The sequence below is a fragment of the Malaya genurostris genome, chromosome 1, assembly GCF_030247185.1.
Source record: "Malaya genurostris strain Urasoe2022 chromosome 1, Malgen_1.1, whole genome shotgun sequence".
Taxonomy (NCBI): domain Eukaryota; kingdom Metazoa; phylum Arthropoda; class Insecta; order Diptera; family Culicidae; genus Malaya; species Malaya genurostris.
In genome coordinates, this window is record NC_080570.1 from 126,104,742 (window position 1) to 126,129,859 (window position 25,118).

The 25,118-nt window shown below is 35.9% G+C and overlaps 1 protein-coding gene across 1 annotated transcript in view; it reads right to left on the minus strand.

Moving 5' to 3' along the window:
- Positions 1–130: 130 nt before the first annotated feature.
- The window catches only part of LOC131425716 (patj homolog), a 92,768-nt gene continuing 67,780 nt past the window's right edge, over positions 131–25,118 (minus strand). The window contains exon 3 of the mRNA XM_058587812.1: positions 131–18,834. Coding sequence (XP_058443795.1) covers positions 18,826–18,834 — 9 coding nt within the window. The 3' untranslated portion in view covers positions 131–18,825. The remainder of the gene's footprint in view (positions 18,835–25,118) is intronic.

A 25,118-nucleotide genomic window follows, 5' to 3' on the forward strand; every position in this document is an offset into this window, starting at 1 on the left:
CAAAATCAGCAAACAGAAAACGAATGAAGGATTACCGTTGAACGTTTTTTTTTCCTAAGAGGGATTTTACTGAAAAAACGAAAACAGTGTTGTGAAGCTTTCGAAGTTTCCATAGACAAACAAACGACTGTTTAAATATTTAGCATCGAACAAAATTTGATTTTTATTCACGTTTTTTTTCGATTCCGCTATATCATTACTTCGTAGGTTTTTGAATGTACAGCATTCATCCTGCAAGTGTGTTTTTGTGTCAGCGACAATGATCGTTTTGAATGTGTAGATATAGTTCCAAAGTGTTTGTGCTCTTGTGAGAAACTGCATTAGCTGTGAGCGCTGCACTCGTCTGTACATTTATAAAATTGATTGCTAACTAGCGAGAATTGTATTCAACTGTGTGACTTGTGTGACATTTTAAGAAAGTGTCTCTATTTTAGAAAATTATTGTGCTTAACAGTTTTCTTTGTTTTCTCGAACGTTATCAAAGCATTACAAAGCGTTGTTTATTTTGCTTCATCACTGGGTGCTTCATTACAGTGTGTCCCTTTGGGGGTCCTAAGCCTAAAAGGATCCTCGCAGTTGATATGTTACTTTGTTTTGTTTTTAGTTAGAATGGTTCACCGCTGGAAGCAATAACACATCAACAGAATCAGAGGAATCTTGATCTTGAACTCACGCAGATTATTGTAATCACTAGGCTTGGCTTAGACTTGAAGTAAAAATCAGAAAAGTTCACGTTCTTATCACAATTAGTATTTGTTCGCATTTCGTGCCGTGTATGCTTTGTACAACTGAGGATAGTATTCGCAATCGTGTAATTTACAATCAATAAAGCATAAAACAATTCGCTATCTAATCTGTGCCGGTGTGTTCGCGTGATAATGTCATATCTATGAACTAGTGACAACTTATGTCTTTTGTAATTTGATTTTTTAAATGATTTTTTTTCTTCTCAATTGAGTTATGTACTTGGGCAACATATTCAGAAGCCATCTATTTCCTTTACTGTACAACAGTCATGATCTTTTTTTTTGTTACTAAGGATTATAGGTTACGTTTTTATTTTCCTATATAACACGGCTCGTCGGAATGAACCTTTGTTGGTTTAAACGTTAGTTTTCTTCATTTTCATTAAGATTATTATCAATTTATCGAGTCACAGTTTAGTATTGAGTCGGTAGTAATTACTGCACTAATATTTTTGATTTTCTATAGTGAAACTAACAACATGACTATCATCGGTAAAAAGTGACGTCGATTGAAATTTGAATATGAGAAAAGTGAATGATGGCTTGAATTATCTGTTTCGACAGTTAAGTTAGATAACTACTACACAAAATCATTTGCTAGGATAATATCTGCTGTTCTCGAAGATTTGAGTATCATGTTGGTTTAATGTTCGATATATACCTAATTAATATAGAAACTGTTTTACTCATATTTCATAGTACCTCTTTTATATGAAATTGTTTTTTTTTTACAGTAGATCTTATAACATCTTTATAAATTTAATGTTTGATGGTCAAATCAGCCGTTTAAACAGTAACAATTAATTGGTCGATTTTAACAAGGCATTACTACGGTTAAAATATTACTTCAACCTTCATTCGATATATTAACGCCAAAGTCAAGTTAGTACCGAAATTTTGTTCTTTGAACATTATTTAATAATAACTTCGATCGCCAGCAACTGCCAACATGCCTGTATCAATTAGATGATTGTCAAATTTGACCCAATTAGCACAAAAAATTGCGTATTGTTGAAGTAGAAACATTTCTTCTGAGTATTTCAGTCAAAACAAGTTCAATATCTAGTCAAGGTAATAGCACATCAGATAGATTCCAGGTTAGGATCTGTCAAAATATTTTTTTTTCCATTCATGGTAAAAATGTTTAAGGCCTGAAACTGATTTAAATATTTCATACAATTTTATAAATGGCTGCCAATCGTCTAACATTTTTAGAATTTATATTGAAAACACGACAACCTCTTCTTAAAAAAAATAAAAAACCGCTATTAGATTGGCAGCCATCTCTTAATGGCGAACAAATACTTATGTTATTGTGCGTGCAGAAAAAATCGGAAGCAACGTTTCTTGCTTTGATTGGTTGTTCCAGTGACGTTCACACTGCCCCAGTGCTATGTAAACTTTCGTACGATATGTTAATCACTCAAAATTATACGATATTTTACTAGCTTGTAACAATCAGTCTTAAACACATTCATTTCTAAACATTCACTATCAACTTAAAATGTATCCAGAAAGAGATGTTCTATTGTTATAAGTTACGATAATTACAGATATAAAATTTATTAATTCCTGTAAAAGCACGTGGACCGAAATCAAGACAACAAAATATTTATAATGTAGCATGGTTTCATCTATTGAGAACAGAGATGCCATTTATACAGATTTATCTGTATTATACAGATTTTAACATACGCATACAGAATACAGATTTGATACAGATTTTCCTTTTGTGGAATTTTACCTTTCTGTTCCAACAGACAGATGGAAAGAATTATTGCTCATTGAAATTTAATTTTATCAGTGAATACAGATAAATCGACCGTCCCACGACAAATGGGCCTAACTGCAAATGACAGTTTCTCTGTTTACTTTTTCTTTCACGATTTACCGAACTGATTTCATATTTGACGCTTTACTTTTCGCAAAACATTCAAGGTAAAACTACAAGCTTTCGATTTATATTGGAAATTTTAGAGAATTTGCAATAATGGCTCCGTAATAATCAGAAGAGAAAGTAAACAAAGATTTACAGTTAGGCCCTTTTGTCGTGGGACTATCGAAATACAGATTTTTTATACAGAGTAATACACATTTTTTATGAAAAAATCTGGCATCTCTGATTGAGAATAGGAAATGAAGGCTGGCTGTATTCCGGCTGCTGTCAAAACTGTCCAGGCGAAACTGAGTCATTATCTCGCCGTACGTGTCTTGTTCATTTCCCACCTCTTTCTTTTTTTTCGACTTCATTTGATATTCTTCAATCCCGCATGTACGTAAAAAAAAACAAATCTTGAGACGAGGTAAATGAGATTGAAATATGGGTATGTTTGGTAGTGAGAAAGCAATGTTATTGGCAATAACATTTTCCATAATTAGTTTATATGAAGGGCAATAACTTATTGCCTTTCATATGTATCTTTTATTGAAAAAATAAAACCAAGACGCTTGAAATGTAGAACCGAGAATTTTAGCTTTGAACCGATCGAGCATTGAAAAATCGAGCAGTTGAGTAAAAATTCATTGCTCATTCCGTCATTTCGATAATGTGGGAAACAGCACCAGCAGTTCCTGAGTCCTACATTATCAAAATGACGGAATGAGCAATGGATTCTTACTCGACTACTGACTAAGGACCCGGTGAACGACCAACATGGTTAAAGCCGGGGTAAAATAAATGATATAAAAAAAACTGACTAAGGTAGGTCTTTTTGTTAATTTCTAGCGAATTTCAATAGTTTATGCTGGAAATCTAAGAAAACTGGTTATTTACCAGTTCTGTATATCCGAAAAAACGAGAAGATTTAAATTTATATATTCAGTTATGTAATGTTTTAATTCAAAAATAAACTGAAAATCACCACGAAAACTTGAAAAACCGTTAAGAATAAGAAGAAAACGAATTGACAGTTCAGTCCGCATCTTCTCACTGAATTGCGACAGATTTCCGAATCTACCGGTTGGAGGTGAAATAGATTCGGAATCGGTTGTTGCACTAGAGTTGGAGTTTGTTCGGAACTCATTATTATTTCAACATAGAATTCCGAGTGAAAATTTCTCGCTGATTCGGAACTCATTCGGATCTGCTAATGTGGGTTGTCATAAAGTTTTTTTCATATGTTTCACTATTCGTTATAATCCGTAATCTGATGAATATTAGGAATTCGGAAAAAAATAGGTTAAGATTTGACCACCAACAAACTTAACTGCGATTCGCACACAATTTTATTTTGTGTACAAATATGTCCCGTAAACAGTGCATCCGTGTGTGTTACAGAGATGTAAAACTGCTCGAAACTTGTGAGGAATTCTGTCAGCTGGCCGAAACTTGGCCGGATTCCGGCAGCTGTCATAACAACGCCAACAGAATTGTGTCATTCTCTTAATGGACAAAGGTAAATTCACCATTCCTTCATAATTGCTTAGAAAAATTTTGTCTCAATTTTTGAAACACAAACAATCGGATTAAGAGTTGAAAATGAGGTTATTATGATTATGAGAGGTGCAGTTATGTGTACTTGCTTGTTAGTGCAATTGCTCTTCATTTAAAATTAAAATGAAAAAGAAGAGACGAATCGATTCAAAACGATTCTGCTAATCTTGTACGGCAAAAATCTGATTGGAACCACTGGGTAAAATACTCTGTCTGAAACAGAGATGCCAGGTAAAAATTTCAAATATCTTCAGAGAGGGTTGTAAAAGTCTGTACATCCGAAAAAAATCTGCAGTCAGCAAGTATGTCTTGCTGGCAGCAATTTCTCTATAAAGTATGACACGCCAAACTGACTTGGCGAGCAAAACGACAATTTCAAAAGTCTGTAAATTTTGACGAAAGTCTGCAAAACTCTGCACAAAAAAACATGTCTGCAGCACTATATACAAAATTTGTAGATTTACAGACAAATCTGCAGATCTGGCATCTCTGGTCTGAAAGGATTGTTGCATTGTTGTCAGACTCTTGCCATAAATCTGGTACAATGCGGGGGAAAAAATTCCGGACAGGCAAAACTACCCGCTTGAATTACTAACTACAGCTATGCGAATTTGCAAGACGTGCCCTGCAAAAGAATGAGACAATTCTGTTAGGGTTATTTTGACAACTGCCGGAATCGTCAAAAGCTGGTAGTTGGTAAGTTGTATCTGTCCGCTACGTACAAGGAGAGTGTCCGTCGCTTCTGTGTTAGTCATTGCAAGAAAAGTGCAAAAAGCGCTACTATCAAATCGTTTTAGTGTTTTATGTGTCGTTCTCTCCCGGTTAAATCATCAGGAATTTGATTCGAACTCAGTATGATTTACAAATTGATTCTAAAGCAGTCTCAACAAACGGTTCAGAATCGGTTGTTGCATGTGATTTTGAAAGTATTGCAATTACATTCAAGACGACTTAACTGTGATATTGTTGCAAATAACTAAGAAAAACAAATGTTCCTCTTACTAATGATGGATTCCACATTGGAATGAATTGCTATGTTTCACTCTTCAGTTTTATTATTGTCGCAATCACGTAGGCATTTTGATTATAGATTAGAGAAAACTAAAACATTTTGTAAGCCATTTCAGGAAATCTAGATCACCACTCCATTTTCAATTAAAGTTACATGCACTGAATTCAAGAGTTGAGTGGAATCTAACGAATCTCATAATATCAAAGTGCCCATGCAAATTTAATTACAGTTTATAAAGTGATCGAATTTTCTTTACATACAAATATTCCACAGAAAAATGAAACATTTTACTTCTTTTTCACTGTCGGCCCCTACTCGCATAGGAACAATTTTAATTTTCCTTCCCATAAATTATCACTCTACGAGTATTGGCTTTCCTTTTGAAAATTTTACGTGTACCGTCTCCGACATGACCTGCTTGCCTTCAAGATGTACAAAGTACCTAAACCACAGCACGTAGTAATAACGATGATGCGAGTGCGTGTCTTCAATGAAGGCTCGAATTTTTATGACTTTATCGATTATTCTACCCTCTTCGGTATTCGTCGGAGCCAACAAGTGAAGTCACAGGGTTCGAACGTTGACGTCTTGTTTTATGAGCGTTACATGGTAAAATCTCACTCCCTCGTACTATTTATATCTATACGTGTATGTTTTTATTTTGTTTGCTGTTCAACAGCAATTTCGGATTAACATGATAACATGTTGTTTTTGTGCAAATTCTATCATTCCGATCAAAATTGGGTCATTCTTTGCCACCCTGTATTCGCCAAAAGAAATTATTTTTCTTGTGTTTGGCTACTTGCCTTAGGAGTAGCTCAACTTTTGGAAAACACGCAATCGTTTCGCTTCAACTTATTTTTGATGTTATCTTATGAACGTTATAATTTTAAATTCATAGAAACATTATTATAGGGAACAACAATCAAATATCAACGAATTTGAATTTAATCGTCGAATCAGGTAAGTATTAAAGGTAATCATTAGATAAGAAAAGATGTATTTGAAACCTTCCATAAATTTGAATCCCGCACATAGAAAATAGTGGGAATCTCAGCATCCGATGGACATCAGCATTAATCATCGAGTCAAATAAATATCTCCAGACTGTACTCTACGAGTGCACTGTGTATGTCATCTATATCTTGATATAACAGAGTATGTAGGGATTTGAAAAAAAAAACAAAATGCAAATTACACTCGGTTTGGGTTCGCTAACATAAAATGCTATTACCATAAATCTTAACCATTAGTAATCATAACAATTTTCGTTCCTTAGTGTGCCATTAAATATCCAATATGCAAATTGCGTAAGTCAAATTACAGACACCGCAGGGAATCGAATTTCAACACTCATGCCATTGCCGCATGTTAGTCGTTCCTCTGAAGAGGGGAAGATATGAGATAATATGTTGATAAGTTATAATCGGTGTTCTTCATCTGCATCGTACTGTATGGATTTGGTAATTAAATCTGTTTTAATTCAACGAACTGTTTACTAAATAATTAGAATAATAATCAGATTTTTAATAATTCCGAATTGAATTATATGTAAAAGTGGCACCCCTGGATGTGCCTTAGCCTACTGCGTTAGAGGTGAGAATTCTTACTTAGATGCACGCTAGGATGTCAGGTTCACAGATTAATCTGTGTCTCCCAGATTTTGAATTTTCTGCACAGATTTTAAAAATGACACAGATTTGCACAGATTTCTGAAAATGATCACAGATTTTCACAGATTCTTGAATAAATCACAGATTTTGGAAATCGAGCACAGTTTAGCACCAAAAAGTACAGAGCGGTTGAGGAAAAAGGCACAGAGCGTGTTGTTGGTAGTGAGACCTTTTTTTTTTGCTCACTAAATTGTAATGAGTTTCACCAAATTGATTTTGAACTGCTATTGGGGTACGGAACACGGTCACAGATTTTCACAGACAGGTTTTGGGTTTGATCAGATTTTTGAAAAAATGACCTGGCATCCCTGGATGCACGTTTGGAAGAACGGTGAGCTGCGGTTCTTTTGAAAAAAGCTGTCAGCGCACTTTTTTGAAACGATTCATTGGACCAGTTCAGGAGCGAACGCCCATCTCAAAACCCTCAAAACCTTCAAAACCAACCATTATCGGTTCAGAATGTATTAGGCTCTCTGACAGCTCACTTACAACCACAAATGCAAATGAGGTTGGTTTGTTTTCATCAGGAAACGCATGCATTAAACGCGACTCAGACGATCAATCAACTTCGGTCGACGTTCAGATTAATTTATTAATTATTTTAGCCGAATATTGCTCACGTATCCGACGTTAAAATGTTCCGTGAACTTGACGTAGTGTCCTTTCATATGAATTGCATACAATTAATGTTGTTGTTCCGTAATCATTCCATGCAGGTGATAGTCGCTTGATGCTGCGTGTGAATCGCTTTTACATATTGTTTTGTTTTCATCAGGAAACGTGTTGGCCACCCATTTTTCAGTAGGGCTGCCATTCGTTTTCCACTGGGCATAGAAAACCTCAATTCCGAACCAAATCCTATTGGGCGAAAAATTTTCAATCAGAATATCATGAGGAATTCAGTATGAAATCCTAATCAATGCGACCCGCTTGCATGTGTCTGACAGAAGGTTTTGCCGGAATGTAGGCAGAATTCCGGGAAGAGTCTGGCAACTATGCCAGAACCGTTCCGGCAGAGAATTTCATCTAGCGGTAATTAACAGATCTGTTTCTGCCGAATTATTGCCTATACAAGAGTGGTAGAACCGTTTTGAATCGGTTCTTCATTTTTAGCGCCTTTGGTTTTATTTTTTCTATTAGAAGTTTAAATGAAGGGCAATAACATAGCTTTTGCACTATCAAACATGATATGCAAAGCTTCATCGCTCAATATACCAGTATGTTCATTTTATTTACCTGGTCTCGAGACTCGTTTTCATTTTTCGATGTACATGCCGGATTGACGAATCGACTGCTTCATTTGAACGGAAAAACTCGGTTTTCACAGCGATTGCATAGCCTCCCTATATTAGCAAGGCAAAAAGACGGAGAAGCGAACTTGATAGACGTCACGTGGCGCGAGAATGACGTATTTTCGCTTGCAAAATTTTGATAGTTACCGGAACCTTGGCAGGCTTCTGCCAGCTGTCCGAATTTCTCACAAGCGAGGAACTTCCCACATTATCGAAATAACGGAATGAGCAATGAATTCTTACTCGACTGCATGATTTTTTAGTGCTCGATCGGTTCAGTGCTAGAATTTTCGCCTGAGTTGGCTGCTCGATCAACCTGATTGACAATGACATTATAAATGTCATTGAATATTCGCTCATTTTATGAATGTGTTAGTGTGAAATTTAAGCGACTTAAGCCATTTCACTACACTCCAGCTAGAGGAATGGATGATGCTGACTAAGGTAAGCCGTTTTGTTAATTTCCAGCGAATTTCAATGGTTTATGTTGGGATTCTAAGAAGAACTGGTTATTTACTAGTTCTGTATATCCGAAAAACATGAAGATTTAAATTTGTATTTACAGTTATATAATGTTTTCGTTTAAAATTAAACTGAAAATCAGAACGAAAACGTGCAAAATCAGGAAAGAAGAAGAAGAAAACGAATTGACAATTCAGTCCGCATCTTCTCACTCAATTCCGAATGATTTCCGAATCAACCGGTTGTAGGCGAACCGGTTCATTCGGAATCGGTTGTTGCACTGGAGTTGAAATTGATTCGGAATCCATTATGATTTCCACATGAAATTCCGAATGAAAATTTCTCGCCGATTCGGAATTGATTCGGAATCCATTCGGATCTGATAATGTGGGTTGCAGTGAAACAACCCCCCACATAATCGGCATGAGCAATGAATTCTTACTCCACTGCATGATTTTTTAGTGCTCGATCGATTCAGTGCTAGAATTTTCGTCTGAGATGGCTGCTCGATCAACCCGATTGACAGTGACATTATAAATGTCATTGAATATTCGCTCATTTTATGAATGTGTTAGTGTAAAATTTAGGCGCCCTAAGCCATTTCATTACACTCCAGCTAGAGGAATGGATGATGCTGACTAAGGTAGGCCGTTTTGTTATTTTACAGCGAATTTCAACAGTGTATGTTAGGATTCTACGAAGAACTGGTTATTCACTAGTTCTGTATATCCGAAAAACATGAAGATTTAAATTTGTATATTCAGTTATATAATGTTTTGGTTTAAAAAATAAACTGAAAATCAGCACGAAAACGTGCAAAATCGGGAAAAAAAAAGAAGAAGAAGAAGAAGAAGAAGACGAATTGACAATTCAGTCCGCATCTTCTCACTCAATTCCGAATGATTTCCGAATCAACCGGTTGTAGGCGAAATTCATTCGGAATCGGTTGTTGCACTGGAGTTGGAATTGATTCGGAATTCCACATGATTTCCACATGGAATTCCGAATGAAAATTTCTCGTCGATTCGGAATCCATTCGGATCTGATAATGTGGGAACAGATTCCAAATGAATTCCAACCGATTGGTTTGGATATCTGTCCGAATTGGGTAATAAAAAGCAAACTGAATTGTTCATTCGTTTATTCTTTGATTTCGGCATGATTTGGTGTTGATTTTTAGTTGATTTCGAAATAAAAATTTTATATAACTGGATATATAAAATTGAATTCGGATAAAAAGAACTAGTAAATAATCAGTTCTTCCTAGAATTCCAGCATAAACTGTTCAATTTCGTGGGAACCAACGAAAAGGCCTACATTAGACATCATCATCCATTTCTCTAGCTGAAGTGTATTAAAAAGTGGTAAGTCGCCTAACTTTTACACTAATACATTCATAAAGTGAGTGAAAATTCAATGACATAATCAGCGTTGCCAGGTTGCCAGATTTGTCTGGCAAATGCCAGATTTTTCTCGCTTCGCCAGACACTCAAACTAATCAGATCTTTTGCCAGATTTTCCAAGATTTTGTCAGATCTCGCTAGATCTTTACGGTTTTGGCCTCGGTGGGGAGACCTTTTTTTCTCACCAAACATAAAGCTTAGCAAAAATTCCCTTGTATATAGTAGACACAGACAAATCCAGATAAATTTTTGAGTTTTGACAGATTTTTGAAAAAAATAACCTGGCAACTCTGGACATAATGTTAGTATCAATCGGGTAACTTAGGGATGTCGAAAATTTCGAGTTACTCGATTATTCAATAATCGAGTATAATTTTGAAACTATTCGATTGAAATTTATTCGATTATCTGGGTTATTAATCGATTACTCGATTAATCGATCGATATTACGACATCCCTAATCGGGTTGATTGAACGAAGCAGAAACGAGCAGTCGACTAAGAATTCATTACTCGGTCCATCTTTGTGACAATGTGGGCTATGTTGGAATTCGGACTCTAAATTACGATTGAAAATATTTTGCCCATTCGGTAAAACTCAATTCGATAGTCCCACGACAAAAGGGCCCAACTGCAGATGAGAGCATATCTTTGTTTACTTTCTCTTATTATTATTACGGAGCCATTATTGCAAATTCTCTAAAATTTCCAATGTAAATCGAAAGCTTGTAGTTTTACCTTGAACGTTTTGCGAAGAGTAAAGTGTCAAATATAAAATCAGATCAGTAAATCGTGAAAGAAAAAGTAAACAACGAGAAACTGTCATTTGAAGTTAGGCCCTTTTGTCGTGGGACGGTCGAATTGTTGGCAATTTGTTACACAGCTAAAATAAAATACCCAAAATTCTGAGTACCACAAATACTCTTTTTCGACTTCAATACGAGCTGTCAAAAGTGAGATATTTTTTTAGTGAAATGCGACCCGCATCAATAAATCCGAAATCCGAAATAAATGGGTCAAATTATACCCATAAGTGGTTGAAAATTTGGGAATGCATTTTGGAAGTGAGAGAATTGTATTTTGAAAATCAACATAATTTGTGCATGCCTATTCGTCTAGTTTCAGTAAGTTCCAACAATTTGGTTCTTCTAATTTGCGTTCCGATTTATCAAGTTCGATTTTTGCTTCAGTAGTTTCAACTTATTTTCTTAAAGAAGAGTTCGCCTCAACAATGTTATTACATTTGGCGCTTCTGTGCCCTAATTACGACGTATAGCACAGAGCCTAGTGAAAAACTAATAAAATTAATGGTATGACATACGTAAATATTTCAATAAATTGAAGCACTAATTCTTACACATTTTGATTTTTTCCAAGTAACCCGAAAAAATATCATGTTTGATTTCTGATTTATTTAAAAAGTGGGTAATTTTTTACCTAATTTCGGTTTGTTCTCGTATTTGAAACTGGTAGTAAATCACTCAACTTTTGACACATATTCGCTTTACCCATTATTGAGAACAGGTTGTTTACCCGTTATATGAGTTTTCCCAGATTTGTCGGAAATGGGTCGATTCGAAAATTTTCTACGGATCCGTAGACAAAATCTACGGAAATTGGATTTTTTTCTACGGAAATTTAAATTTATCAACGGAGAACTACGGAAACTAGTTTTGTCTGACGAGCAAAAAAAAAAGATGAGAGAGCTTCCGAGCAAAATGCCAATCTACAGAAATGACACTACTACTATCTGGCATCGCTCTTTACGACTGCTTTCGACTAAGTTAGACGGTTGTATTGTGCCTCATAAGAGTTAGGTTAAAATATTGAGGAGATAGCAAAACACGAGATACGATAATTGCCCGACACTCTAAACGTTTTCAAGTTGACGTCGTTGATGTAAATAGTTCAAAATTGTCCGATGACGACCCGATCGTAGCGCTTCGATCTGGCCGATACAGTTATGTAAAACCGAATCGTGCTCAGTGGGAAGTTCGGTTCGAGTTTCAAGTTAAACGGTTCATTGAATTTATTTTTACATTTCCCCAACGGCTCATCAGTGCATTAGCAGTTTATGTTGAACTGCTAACACCACCTAACGTTTCAACGTAAACCGCTAAGTAAACGTAAAGTTAATGCTTTGTACAAAACACTCTTTGCATCGAAGCAGCTCAGCATAAACAGCTAATGCACTGATGAGCCGAAGGCGAAACGTGAAAATGTGTTGAATTACCCAGTAAGAAAGTTTGATTAACCCGATTTGATTCATAGAAGCGAACGAAAATTCATCTACAATTAAAAACGCCAATAGAGTTGAACAATGAAATCTTTGTTATTCTTTTCTTTTGCATTCGAGCTAGAATCGAACTATTTGAAATGATTCCTATTTTTCTACCCGTGTGAAGTGTTCAGAGTAGTATAAAAAGAAATTGCTAACAATAACACGAAAACTGAACATCGAATCTCCCCGGTGACTGATTCGTTTTATTTATTCATTGCGTTTTGTATCTACCGCTGTATGCTAACGTATTATTCAGATGCTTTTTCTTGTACAAAAACTACCCGTTTCAGTTATACAAATGAAATTTCTCCCACCCTGAAAAGCGAACAAAGCGAAATCCTCCAGCGAGAAAGTGCCTCTACACAATTTCAACTGAATTAAAATTAGATGAAGTTTAAATTTCTTACCTCCATCACAGTGCTTTATCTCTTTCCGGTGTGGTGGTGTCAGAGCCGTGGAAACAACGGTTTCTGAGGGTGACCAATTCATAATCCGATTTTCAGCTTTCGAAAAAAAGGCTATGTAAAGAATTACGACTGTTTGACGACAAGTTATCATAGCTCTGAGTAGGCCAAATTTATCTAAAAGGTGTGTCACTTATAACAGTATCAAGACAATGCGATCAAAGTTCTTTGCTCGAATGTCACTATGATCGGTAGAAACATAGCTCTGACTGGATGGAAGGGAATATTTGAACGTGCCTGTCACAATTTGCCACTAACATTCTGGCAGAACTCCGATAGAAATTCATAATGTTTTGCTAGCCGAATATCTTTTATATAGCGTTTTATTTTGGTTTTCGATGTTTTTCTTGTCTATCTTTTTGTATTGAAAGAGGGCTCAGTGATTGGATTATGTTAACACGTTTAAGCAAAATGAATAACAATTGTAATATTTGCCATTCGTTGGAAAATACAGAGTTCCGTTTCATTTCCCGTTAAAAATATTAACAAATGGCAACAGTTAAATAAATTTCTCAACTAGTATGGAACTAGTTATTCTATTTGTTTTGATACAGGTATTTGAATTTATCCCCTTTAACAAACATTTTGAAACATAATTAAAATCAAATGAACCGGAAACAGCTGGACCGTAATCGACAAGAGAACAGTACTTCAGCCCGCACTGTTCTGACAGATACCGGGCTCCTGTACTCTTAGAAATAGCAACGGATGCTACCCGAATGGAAGGCAAAAGTCATTAACGTGATGTAGAGCGTCGATTTTTTCGCATCCATGTTTGGCAATCCACGCTACGATTTATCCAGGTGATGCTACCGGATATTTCCCCATCTTTCACTATTTAATCACTTAGGCCTAATGCGTACCAACAAGTAATATAGCATAACAAAATGTTTTAGGAGGCTTCTTGGTTTGCCAGCAGTTCTATACGGAACCGTTTAGGGAAGAGGGAAGGTGGCATGAAATATAATAATGAACGGTAATGAAGTTATTAATACTTTCCGTCACGTTTTGTGTTTGCGATGCTGTGGTTACGTCTAGATTAGGGTGGATTAGAATCAATCCCGAGATGATGTACTGAACCAATGTTCTAGCATCTTGTTAAGGCCTCTTCCAAAGATACATCAGTCGTTGCTTAGACAATTATCTCGACAGAGAAGCAACATTCGAGATATACCAATTTACCTGCCTCAAGAATATTGTTCTACGTGATTTGTGTTATTAATTACTGGCTTTCTACGAAAATACACTATACAAGACTCCGACGGATTAGTCACGTGTGAGTGTTTCCAGCACCATATTTCAACACGTCGAGACTGTGGCGTCGTTAGCTGTAGAACTGGTAGGTGGTTTGTGTGAAACACGGGATGAAAAGAGCATATGAAAACCACATTTGAAATTTTGATTGCCAATTTACGCAGCATTTGTCTGAAATATTTTATTTTGGCAGACAGTACAATCACAAAATCAATGCAATATTTCATTTTTCATTCACTGTTATCCCGATCAGAACAAAATAGTTAAAGCAAAGCCCTAGTCACCGACTAACGAAAGAGCTTAAAGTGATATTCGTGAGGTTGAATTAAGTGCTAAAATGCCTAAACAGAATACTTAAAATTGTGATCCGCATGAGCAGAGTCATATCTAATTGAGGTATTTCCAATACCAAAACAAATAGCACAGCATCATTGAAACGTAGAATACAGTGACTGAACTTAAAGTGTGTATAAATTATCTGTTATGGAACACAATTGACGGTTTCGAGAAGTATATTTCTATTGTTGATGCATACCAAATGAATGACACAATAAAATAATAACAATAAAAAGTGTTTAGCTGAATAGTGGAGCTTTTTTATTTGATATCCGAAATTATTTCCTTGTACAAAAACAAAACTATCTATGAAAAATAAGAAAAAGAACGCACATTTTCACACGTGGTTCTGGTCATTTTGGCTGTCAGCAGTGACGCAGACGGCTGGTAGCCATGTTTCGCTCAGAACCGATGTGACGAAATCCTTCTGGAAATGATAAACGTTTGAGGTGTTTATCTGGCAGCCGTAAGCCAGTCGTCTGACAGCCAAGCCAATGCGAGTGATATCGATTTTTGATCGATTGAGTACAATATTTACCCGATAGTAGCGCTGCGATCGGGCCCTCATCGGACTCTTATGCATGAATTGCATAAACCGCATTAACGCATCGATATTGTCAGTTCAATGTCACCCCAATAGCGTGTTCAAGAGCATCGGACTGCCGTTGAGCTTCTTATTTTGTTATCTCCTACACACTTTTGCACAAAAGAGACACAATGTAAACGTGGACCATGCAAACTTAAAACTTAATTTTATTTCGGTGAAAAAGGATGCCGACAATGAACCGCGAAGCGATATTTTACTGAAATTTCGCCTAAGATAGCTTCTTCCAAAATACTCGGCTTACTATTTCCGACTTCTCGGTAATTTAAAATGTCATACTGAATTTCCGTTATGTAAACTACCGTGTTTACCAGAAATTGGTCATTTGACCGAATCAATCACATTTCAGCTGTTTTTCAAAGATGGGCGAATCTTACAAAAGTAAACAAATCGAGTTTCTCTCACCTACCAATAAAAGCTTCAAAATCCTACAATTTTGTCTAAAAATTCGGATTCTACAAAAATCTCAATCTTTGTAATACAAAGAACTATAAAGGGCGAAACTGTCATTCCATTTGTTTACGTTAGTTTCGCCCTCCGTGTTCCATGACAACAAACGGGGCAATACTTCAATTGCTAGTAAGGAAGGGCGAAACCTAGATAATACCGAGAATCTCAGTTGTTTTAATGTTTGACGAGTACTTGACTGACTGTTCAAATATCGGCGAGATTACCAAATCTTGCTGAGATTCGGATAAAAATCAAAGTGTGTGATCTTGAGTTTCGCGCGCGATTCGCCCGATGTAAGAAATTACTGGGGTCTGATGCTTATTCTTACCCATATTATGTTTCAACCGGGTTCTTGCCAGACCAGATTCGTAGATTCGTTCGTCAGCGGCTTTTCTGTTTAGATTTTTTCCCATTAGAAGTCTTTATGAAGTTCAATAGCACTGCTTTTGCACTTTCAAGCAGGACACATTCATCATATTTATCTCTCAAAATCACAATACTCTTTATTTCTTGAATTGTTTGTATCTCGATAATTTAGACAATAAATAATTAGATTAGATCGGCAACACAAAATTTTACTGATTGTTCAGTAATTCACATGCTCATTGCCGAAATTCGTTATTGTAATGTTCTAATATCTCGGTAAACCGCATTTTATTGAGAAGTTTGGCATAATATGTTGCTGAACTTGTCCGTAAACAAACAATATACCGAAATCAGCAAATCCGTTTGCGGAGATTGCGAACAGTGTGTTAGCTTTTACTGAAATTCGGCGCGACATTTGTCATCTAATATCAACTATCGATTTTGTACACCACCGGACGTCGCCATTTCTCATGGAGCTGAAAATATATATGAATTTGGCGAATAAAAGAGATCTCAGTATTACGTGAAAAGCTGAGTGAAATTAAAAGGTTCTTTTTATATATATTTTTGAATATTTGTTGATTTCCAGGGCGAGTACTAGAAACAAATGTTTTTATCTGTGATATTTCTTTCCGTGATTTGAATTGTTTTTAATTGAAGTGAGCATTAATAAAATACACTCTTTACCGAAACTTTGGTTTCGTGATAAGTTGTTCGTGCAATAATAGAACAAAACCCTTTCTACACTCGATTACTGATGACTCGGTAATCCATGATTCGATCCCGAACGCTTTTGCCAAACTATCAGCAAAACCCAAAGGAACTATCTAGTTTTTATTAAAATTTCAAATTTCGTTTTTTTTTAATCCTCCAGCGATATTTATAAAAATATGAGTAATATGAGATAGGCCTCATTACACCACTAGGAGGAATAAAACAAGTTTTTTTTATCATATAAAAAGCTTTTGAAACACACTTAGAATTTATTGCTGAATCTCGGCGAAATAATTGCCGAGATTTGCACAGCCTAGTGCTCGGTAAACGTCTCGGTAAAGTGTACAATTACTGTGAATCTCGGCAATCCTAAGTTTATTAACTGTCAATTATTGCCGAACTTGTCAGCAGAAATTTTACTGTTAGTTCGGCAAAAGCGATCAGGATTGAACCATGAATTTCCGAGTCATCAGTAATCGAAGCAAAGCTACAAAAGCAAAGCTTGGAGAAAGATGGCGTTTTATTATGTCCATTTGAATCTAGCATACAAAAAAGATAACATCACGCCTAGAGTCATTTTTTTCTAGTGCTCCTCAACGCACCTTCCTGGAAATAAGTAGATATTAATAATTGTATTTGCGAAGTAGATGGTTTTCTTATTTCACTTATCTTGTCACGAAATATACAAAAATCTGTTTTCCTTCTTCCAATGTTTTTCAGCTCCATGAGCAATGGCGACGTGGTGCTTTGCAAAATCGAAAAGAGACATTAGATGACAAGTGTCGCACCGAGTTTCAGTAAAAACTATTTCACTGTTCGAAATCTCGGCAAATTAATGTGCTGATTTCGATATATTTGTTGTTTACTGTACGCGCTTTACTGAGATATCAGCATATTACTTTAACGAATTTCGGAAAAGAGCATGTGGATTACTGAACAATCAGCTAAATGTCATGTTGCCGATCTACTTCGGCATTGCAAATGCCGCGCTCGAGAATCGATTTTAAGTTTGTGGTACATGACACTCGGACCTACGCGCCTCGGTTTGAAAGTTTATTTTAATAGTGATTCCATATCACATGTTCCAAGGAAAAGAAAATAAGAAAATCACAACTTTGCTTGTGATAAATTGACTGCTGTCGGAATCCAGCCAGGCTTCTGCCGGCTGCCTGAATTTCTCACAAGCGGGATATTGAGATAATTGGCCGTTGAACTACCAGATGTCGCTGCTTTGTCGCCTTGTGAAACACTGTCAGTGATGTGTTAAGTTTGCGATAGTTTTGTTGACCAATGTAAAGAACATGACAAGTTCGAGCATACTCTAAAACGAATGTATTGACAAAGAATTTGAATCGTTTTGAAGATTGGTTTTGCCTGAAAAAGTCCACCGAAGAAGAAATGATCATCGAAAAATTAAATTGAAAAAGTTTGCGGCGACGTTTCTTTCTGTTATTCTTTATTCAAAATAATTGACTGATAAAATTTTAATCACAATACCTAGGTTTTTGCGGAGTTCGTTTACTCTTTTGCGTAACCTCATTTTCTTTGGTCAAATTATGTTTTGAAACTATCCTTTGCAGTAGGTGTTAACATGGTTGTACTATTTCTGGTCATACCATGTCGATTCGCCTTTACTTCATATTGACCTGGTTCTCTCGCAACATGAGATAAACACTGGCAAAATGAAGTGTTTTGGAAACATATTGCATTTGCATCTTTCTTTTTCTGTGGGATTTTTTTTAATAATTACTAGAAATGTGGAGTCACCGCGAAAGACAATTTGAGGTTATTGTCGCTGCAGCACTAATCTGCAATTCGCTGGACAGTCCAGCGCAGCGACGTTGCCGAGCGACGTCAGTTGAACTGCCGTTTCCTATACATCAACTGATAGAATCATGTTACTTTATACATATTTTGTTGTCTTGTTTATGAACCACGTGCTTCAACATAAATAAATACATTGTCTTGCCTCCACTATCGAAGCACATAACGATGGAATATTAAAGCGCTTAAAGTTGATAATGTATGTTTGAGAACCAATGGGTTTGACACTGAACGTTACAAGGGAGTGAATTTTTGTACAATTATGAATGATTAATATATCGCATGACAGTCTACATACCATTGGTGCACAGTGAACTTCGCTGGAGCAGCATAATCAGGCGAGAGAGACGTCGCTTCCGATTTTTATCTGCATGCACAATATTTCATACAATTAATCAGTGCGCCTCCATCAACAACTGTTTGAAAGGTTATGTAGTAAGAATGGTCCAAGTCCGAGCATTTAATTCACTGGCATTAGTAAAGGTGATCCTGTTTTATATCCAAAGAGCGAATCACCCAATCTGTAGATTGGAGAGTTTCATAAATGTGCGATGGTGATAATTTGATTTGCATTTTACTAGGAGACTAGAATTGAAATATAACGTCTGCAAAATAATTTTCTGCTGGATTGAATATTGAACCCTGATTACTTGGAAACTTTGAGCGTTCTTTGACAGACATACTTAGGGTGGAGGAATGCTATCTTTCGTCGATATCAGAAATAGAGAAGATGCAAAGAACGGTGCAGTTGGGTGTGGTTCTTACACTGATAAAAATTTGCACGATCGATTCATATGTAAACAGCACTTCAATTTAATGTGCTTTTTCATTTCAATACATAACCAAAGCGATTTGTTTCAAGATTTCATGTGCAAATCAACTATCAGAACAAATTGGCTCAAATGGCACGTTCCCCTTATTTTTCACTTAGCTTTGATGTGTTTTTCCTTTGGATTTGATGTGTTTTGCTATTGAATCGAACTACATGTGTTAAACACTTCGTTTTCTAGTGGAAATGACTACAGCACAAATGTATGTGCAAAACACTTGATTCGGTCTACTGTGTTTTAATTGAAATCTATGTGGAAAACAATGTGACATTCATATGAAATTTATATAGAATCTAGAGGTAACGATATATCTTATCGTTTTGATGTGCGTTTCAGATAAATGTAGCATGATTTCCACTAAATAACAATAGTTTTTACACTTATTTTATGAGATAAGTGTATATTTTAATGAATTTCATGTGTTCTACAAGAAGTGATAGTTCAAATGCTTTGCACATGATGCTAGCGTGCAAATTATTTTCAGTGTAGCTGGAAGACAATGTCTCTTCGATGAATAAATTTCACAATACTACAAGAGTGTAATTTTGAGCTTGGCATGTTTCCGCTACACAAATTTTGAACAAAAAAAAAACAATTTCTCTTCTATTATATGTCATTTATGAGTAAAATTCGACCTAGTTTGATTAGTGCGTGCTTTACATGGAAATGAAATCGAATCCCAAGTGTAATACAGGGCTACTCTCGTTGTGCCTGAATTAGCATATTGATTGATTTTACGTTTGATAGCCACTAGATAGGAATATCGTATAGTTTATGATCATGTTGATGTAAAGTTCTCATTAACCTCTGAATAGAGGGTGGTATGATTTTGTTTTGTTTCGAAAAACCGTGCTACTGCTCTGAAGTAGTCAAGCTGAATACTATACTCTATAATCTTCGTGTTCTTTATTTCGAATCCTCGCCACCCCTTCAAACGATGTCGAGCTTTCAGATCCAGCACGTGAACTTGTATCCCGAAACAATTTACGATCTATTTCAGAAATAATTTTGCTACATCGTGAATCGTAGCAATCGTTGAGCTCCCTAAGTCAATGGCCTACCAAGAGTCAATTACTGATTCGCATCGAGGTTCAATTCAGCCCGGAGGGCGGAAAAGCTTTGAATAGATTTTCTCGCCTTTGCCTGTTCCGTCGGTTAGTTGGTTGGTTGGTTTTCTCTTTCACCATTAAAGCCCAACATGAAATTCTTCGCAAGGCGGTTACGGCGGAAAAACACCCCTTCATAATTGTGCAAAAGAAGGGAAAATTTTTGGGCTGCACAAAGTTTTACCACGTCGTTGTCGACTGGGGAACAGAGTTCTACCATTCCAAACACACAGAAGTTTTCGCCTCTTAAGGACCTATTATAGATTTCTCGAATAGCCATGCTTACGAATAGATATGAGTTTCGTTGAAATAAATATTCCATGACCCGTACCGCAATTACCAGTTAAGTTGTACGGCTGGACTGTATAATCAGTGTAATTCAATAACGCTTTCCGTCTGAACCAGAATAGTTATAGAGGCATTCATGCAACTGTCTTAGGCTGTGAACCATTTCGCGGTTAATTTAAACTTTTGATTGAAATTTGACACTTGAGCGGTTGTTTGGTGTTGAGTAGCTAAATTTAACTAAAACTGCGGCCCATTTCAAAGTTTGACGGATGGAAAGTTATTTAGGTTTATTTTGCACTGGAAATAATTTTAACTAAAAAATTGATATTATAATTCGTATTGTAAGATTTTTTTCAGTGTCGGAAAATAACCATCGATATGTCAAAAATAACCATGCTTTCGAGCAGGGCTATTTAAGACAACATCAAAAAAACCGCTCGAGGATCAGATTTCAACCAAAAGCGGCCCTTACACGATCATTAAAAGTGTCATTACTAAGTAATGACACTTCTGCTCAAACGCTCGTCATTACTGCATTACTGTACATCATTACTTTTTAGCATTACACGTTCATTATTAATGATGAGTATTTGTAACTACTCCAGTAATAGCAATAGCAATAGCAATAGCAATAGCAATAGCAATTTTCGTTTAGCTGAAAATAAATTTGATTTGCCATTGAAACGTTAAGTTTAATGAAATATTAACAATATAAATCTACACTTTGTCATTTTTTCGCGTATAGTTCTGAAGATGTTCAGCACTTCCACAAAAAAAATAAGAAGAAGAAATAATGTTGGTAATGATGGAAAATCCGGAATTCCATCATTACTCGTGTCATTACTGAACTCGTAGACCTTACACGATCATGAAAAGTGCCATTACTTTTTAGTAATGACACTTTTAATGATCGTGTAAGGGCCGCTAAAAGTTCGAAATGGCTCACAGCCTTAGAAGAAAATGAAAATTTGATTAAGTTGTTGTTTTTTTTCATTAAATCCGAAGAAACAAAGCTATTTTCTAATACATGAGAATATATCTTTAGAGTTACGTAATCATCGTACATTCCTATCATGTGTGACTTCTCGACAAGTGAAACAGAAAACTATCCTTCCATCAATAGTTTATTGGTGAGACACTGGCAATAATACAGGAGAACCCCGAACGAAACGACCGGGAACTCTGTGGGGAATAGTAAGGACGGGGTTTTATGATAGAGGCGGATGATATTTTGCTTAGATAATAACGATACAGTGGAAGGTTGCGTATAAACGTGATATGAATTTTTATCATTCCTACAGTTACATTGCTAAGCGAGAGTATGGTGTACAAAAATATTGTTTATGGATTACAAAAGGTAGCACACAAGGAGTTAGGTTTTTCTACACCAGAAAAATAGATCAGTCTTCAGTCAAATACAAATCATTTATATTTGCTTCAGTTGTGATAGAATTAAATTTTCGAATCGGTGCAGTAAAGAGGATAATATCATGCTAACCATATTTTTGATACTCACTCATGAGTTTAAATCGTTCTAAAACTTGGAATTGCAATACAAATATTGAAAATATAATCTTCTACCGCTTCATTTCTCGCAATCCAGTAAGAAGTATAAGAAAGGTATTTCAAAATCCTTCAATATCCGTTTCGTTCAGGTCCCGTGTGGACAATATGAGATTTACGTTGAACCATTGTGGTCAGCGTTGCCAGGTTGCCAGATTTGTCTGGCAAATGCCAGATTTTCCTCGTTTCGCCAGACACTCAAACTAACCAGATCTTTTGCCAGATTTTCAAAATGTTCCCAGACTTTTCATTTTTTCCTAGATTTAGTCAGATCTTACTAGATCTTTACGGTTTTGGCCTCTATACGATAGGTGGGAGACCTTTTTTTTTGCTCACTGAAAATGAAGCCCGGCAAAAATTTCCTTGTATATAGTAGACCCAGACAAATCCAGACAAATTTTTGAGTTTTGACAGATTTTTGAAAAAATAACCTGGCAACTCTGATTGTGGCAATCTCAGGAAGAATTTGCCGACTTGCTGACAAATCCGCATATCTGGCAACTATGGTTAACGCTAACCCAGTTGAATCTTCTGGAATTTGATTCGATATTCAGTATGATTTCCAAATTTGGATCTGAATCAGATCAAATCGGAATCGGTTGTTATGCCCAATTCATACGACTTAACTGGGAAACAGCTGATTCGAAATAACTTGAATTTTAGTCGAAAAGTCTTGGGCGATGAATCTAGGTACAAAATTGGTTTCTTCCCGTACGGAACATTGGCTTGGCATCAGTTCAAATTGAAGCTGAATGAGTAGAACATTTGAGTTCAGAATAAGGTTGTATTATTCTTGACAGTTCATTGATACTTTGCTTTATTTTTACCCAATGTTTAACTACTACATGAAATGAGAAGTCCTGAGTCTAACAAAGAAAAAGTCGATTGTTTATTTTGAAAACTTTTTGTCGTGAATACGACTTTCTTTATTTTGGAGCGCATTTTCAAAATTTACCCTCTGAGAGAGTGATAAGTTTTTGATCGTGAATATCTCCTGTTGCATTTAATGAATCAACATAATTCTTGCTACATGCCATCGGAAATATGATCACAATTTTATGATAAAATTTTCAGTTGTGTGACATAATCCCAAATAGTTCAAAATAAACTTTTCTGAAATGTTTGGTATAAACGAGTATCAAAGAGGATCATTCATAAGGCGCGTTTGCCTTTCTCGTATTTTGAATGCTCATAGCTCAGTGATCTGTGGAAGGATTTATATAATCTTACTACCAATAGAATCGAAAATTTTCAACTTGAGCGTGTATTGCAACAACATTGAAGTTTTTCAATAGTACACTATTGAAAAACCTGTTTGATTCAACCTATGACAGCACCAGGCAATCAGAACGCGAGATGTCTACATCTATACAAGAGCATCCATATAAAAGTTGGGTGGTTCATTTTTCCTACCATTTGCTGAGCAACTGTTCCCGAAACAAGACACACGAGAGAAACATCGAGGACCTGTCGTCTCACTGCTTCCCATTCTGCGAACAAGAAAGGAATTTTGGAAAGGGGCTGTCCGTACACCGCTGCCAGTAGCAGGTATAAAATGAAATGTGATGTGAGAAATAGCGTCATTTAAGTTAAAGCAGCTACTCTGAACGTACGAGACAACGTCAGCACGATGGCACCGAAAAACGGTAGAAAGGTAGCCAAAAAGTCCAGCAAGGCCCTTTCAAAGCACTTTTCAGTGCTAAAGATCATCCTAAAGAACTAGTTGAATTTTCTCGTTTTCCTACCATTTTCGGAGCAACTGTTGCCGAAACAATACACAATTGAAGCTGAATGAGTAGAACACGAGAACCATCTTAGATCTAAATGGAGATCTTGTTGATTGTGACAATTCAAGGCACTTTTTAGTGCCACAGATAATCATTAAGAGTTAATTAAACTTTCAATATATCCTACCAAAAGATTCATCAAGATGGAAGTTAAAATAATTTGCACCGTCACTAACACATTCAATTACGAACGGCAATGCGATGTTGAACACATTTTTATACTAGTATGGCGTCGTGTGAAAATATGCCATGTAAAATAGGGTTGCCATATATACAGATTAATCTTTATAATAATAATAATAATAATTGTTATTATTATTATTACTACTGTTATTATTATTATTATTATTATTATTATTATTATTATTACTATCATTACTATTATTATCATTATTATTATTATCATTATTATTATTAAAATTACTCTTGCATACCGAAGATCGTCGATACATTTCAGACCAGGCCATTGCAATTGTCTCGTACTGAAATTTCGAGAAGAATCAGATATCTTCGAACAATCTATTAATCCAATTCAAAATATGTTCACCCGCCTTTACCGACAAGGGATCTGAAAGAGAAAACCGCAAGGTGAAATTCTCTGCGACTCTCGGTTATTGCGTTTCCGCAAGAATTCAACCGGATTCCTACCAGAATTTCATTCTGATGGCCTGAGAAACGTATTTGAGAACCATCCTATATTAGTTACGTGACAATCTCATGTAGAACGATTGTGTGAATATTGAATCGGAAGCTACAACCGAATTTGAGTCGAAGCGAAAATAAAATAGACCATTAAATCATTCGTCATTTTTTTTCGTTCAACAAATTCGGCAGACAGAGGTTCAATGTTGAACTATTTTCAATATGATGAGTTGGAGCTTCGTTGGACTAATTTTCCTGAAGAATATCGAAAAATATATGAAGAATGTTTTCACACAATTTTTATAAAAAAAACAACAAACCTTTTCAACAAACTGAACAAATTTTCGTCCAGTATGACGATAAATAAACGTTAAAGTCCCAACAAAATCTAACTGCTTTAACTTCAGTGGGATGATATAAACTCGTCCATTGATTCCATATTTCGAGGAAATGGTTTACAATAACATTGAGTTTTCGATGTGTTCTGGTACTCTAACTTACCCGCTAAAGTGAAACTTGCCTGTCACGAAAATGTCATCGTTATTTATGCGTGCTAGCTCTAACATTTCGTTAGACGGGGATGCTATAT